The sequence below is a fragment of the Priapulus caudatus genome, unplaced genomic scaffold, assembly GCF_000485595.1.
Source record: "Priapulus caudatus unplaced genomic scaffold, Priapulus_caudatus-5.0.1 Scaffold774, whole genome shotgun sequence".
Taxonomy (NCBI): domain Eukaryota; kingdom Metazoa; phylum Priapulida; class Priapulimorpha; order Priapulimorphida; family Priapulidae; genus Priapulus; species Priapulus caudatus.
Genome location: NW_014577835.1, coordinates 181,651 through 184,234, shown reverse-complemented (window position 1 = coordinate 184,234; position 2,584 = coordinate 181,651). Strand labels below are relative to the sequence as shown.

The 2,584-nt window shown below is 45.2% G+C and overlaps 1 protein-coding gene across 1 annotated transcript in view; it reads right to left on the bottom strand.

Annotated features, from left to right (window-relative positions):
• Positions 1-2,584, bottom strand: part of LOC106813440 (phosphatidylinositol 3-kinase catalytic subunit type 3-like) — a 42,194-nt gene that overhangs the window by 28,070 nt on the left and 11,540 nt on the right. The window contains 2 exon segments of the mRNA XM_014817571.1: positions 114-323; positions 948-1,135. Coding sequence (XP_014673057.1) covers positions 114-323; positions 948-1,135 — 398 coding nt within the window.

Here is a 2,584-nt window from a genome sequence, read left to right as displayed (position 1 = left end):
AGAGAGAGAGAGAGAGAGAGAGAGAGAGAGAGAGAGAGAGAGAGAGAGAGAGAGAGAGAGAGAGAACGACAGACAGAGGAGCAAGAGCGATAGAAAACTTGTCGAAACCATACCAGTAGAAGTAGTTGGAGAGGCTGACGTTTTGGCACGCCCTAGAGATGAGGAATGTAGCTAAATCCTCATCCCCATACGCTTGCTTCATCTGCTCCGACCCTGCGACAGAACTCACGTCGCTGCCCGCCCCACCAGGGGGCACCAGTGTAACGAGGGGGTTAGCCGCGGCTGGTGAGGTGGAAGGTGGCTCCGACGTACTACTGCCTGACCTGTGTGGAAACACGCAGGGATTCAACACAAACACTACGAAACAATGTATAATCATTCGTATGATTATAACGATGATGATAATGACGACGATAATTATGATAACAATAATAAAAATAATAATAACAATAACATGAGAATAGATTTAGAGATGGTTTTCTATCTTTAGAATAGAAACAAATAACACCTATAATATGTACTACTGTATACGCGATATTTATTGCGTACAGATATTTTCGCGAATTCAGACTAGACGGACAATTTCGCGAGTGGTTAATTTCGCGGTCGGTGAATTATGAATTTTTCGGTATTATTAGGTACAAATTATTCACATGTTATTTTCGCTGTCGGCGACGTGTTCGCGAATTTCGCCAAACCACAGCGAAATATACAGCGTATACAGTAACTTCCGTAGAGGCTTTTCACCACTAAAATGTTGCAGATTCTGTTTCACAGGATGACTGGTGAGGCAGTAATGTAAAGTGAAGGCGAGTGTGAGGAAAATTCTCAGACAGGTGCCTAAAGAAAGAAACAAAGGACCAAAAACTAACACGACCAGAACCGAAATCCCGAGGATGTAGTCGGAAAAAGAACAGAATGATAATGGTTTGAAGATCATCACTCACTTTTCGTTCTCTCTGAAGGGACTCGGTGCTTTGACTCGAGCTTTCTCCTCCAAGCGGGGCTTCTCGGCTAGCACAGGCTTCTCCGGTAGCGCAGGTTTCTCCGGAAGAGCAGGTTTCTCTGCTACGACCTGCTCACAGTTCTCGTACTTGAGGGCTTGTACCAGCTGTAGGAGGTACGTGTTCAGATCCTACGCACCCGGTTAAACACACAAGCAGAATTAGAGGAGAGTACTGATATCTCTTAATATTTCTGATATTTACTGATATCTCTAGAATTCGTTATATCTGCTAGGAAACAACACCAGCGCGCGTCTTTTTTTATACTTTAGAATGTGCAATAACTTGAGGTATGAGATAATCTCCACCTCAAGCATGATAACTATGCTCTAGCCTCTCAGAAGTGAACTTAAATTGACTACGTCACGAATTTTCTATGGTGTATATTTGTATAAAAAAAAATTTTAACGGGACTAAATATAGCGTCAAATTCTTACCTGATAAGATTGTTTTTCAACTAGTTAAAAATCCAAAAAACCTGGATGATTTGATCCTGACATTAATTGCTTGCTATGGGCTATGTATGAGTCACGAGTGTACGTTTACATCGAACAATATAGTAAAATTGAAAGTATAACGCAGCAATTTAACATAAAAAGTGAACAGAATTACTTACATTTTGTGAAAAATTGGAAATATTTTTTTCATTTACTATTTACGGGGACGTAATCACTTTAAGAAGAAGAGCTGCACCTGGAGCGATACAATGGAGCGGAAGGCAACCAACCGAGCGACATGCAGGAGGTTTACCAATGACCAGCTGTCTACCCCAGGAGACTGAAGGGTCTCTAAGAAGAAGAAGAATCTCACAGGTGTATTTATAGTTTATAGTACACACACAGAGCAAGGACAGTCAGTCAGTCACCCGTCGCTATCCATCCTACCCTGGTCTGGTTGTATCTGACACTGCCCTGATCCTGCTATATCCTGCTCCTCCACACCCCATCATGCCATGCCCCATCACATACAGGGTTCTCCCAGGAATGTCTCCTCGAAAAGCACGTCATTTATGAATGGAAGGAAAGGGCCCGAGAGGGAATTACACCTATTAGAGTATTTTTATGCGTATCGTACACGGCCCCAATGCACGGGTGAACTCGATCACTTTGGAGACATATACATCAAGCTCTGAAAACATGGCATGACTGTGCTGAAAAGTGACTATGGCTGAAGAGAAAGGCATGTTGATTACACAATTAGAGCACGCCAATAGATTCATGGGCTGCTGCAAATTCGCTTGAGCTTTGAAGGAATGACGGACCTGGCATACGTTAAAAGACGTAGCAAGAACCCTGCCCCCTGTCCTGCCTCACTCAACCACTCCCCATCCCATGCCCTGCCCATCCCTGCCTCACTCAACCACTCCCCATCCCATGCCCTGCCCATCCCTGCCTCACTCAACCACTCCCCATCCCATGCCCTGCCCATCCCCGCGCCCTCCATCACCCTGCCCACACCTCTGCATCATCTCTGCCCTGCCCACACCCACCCCACCTCACCCACCCCTGCCTTGGCTTACCCTGCATCACCTCGTTTTCGCTCCGCCAATGCTACCTTATCACTGCCCCCACACACATCCC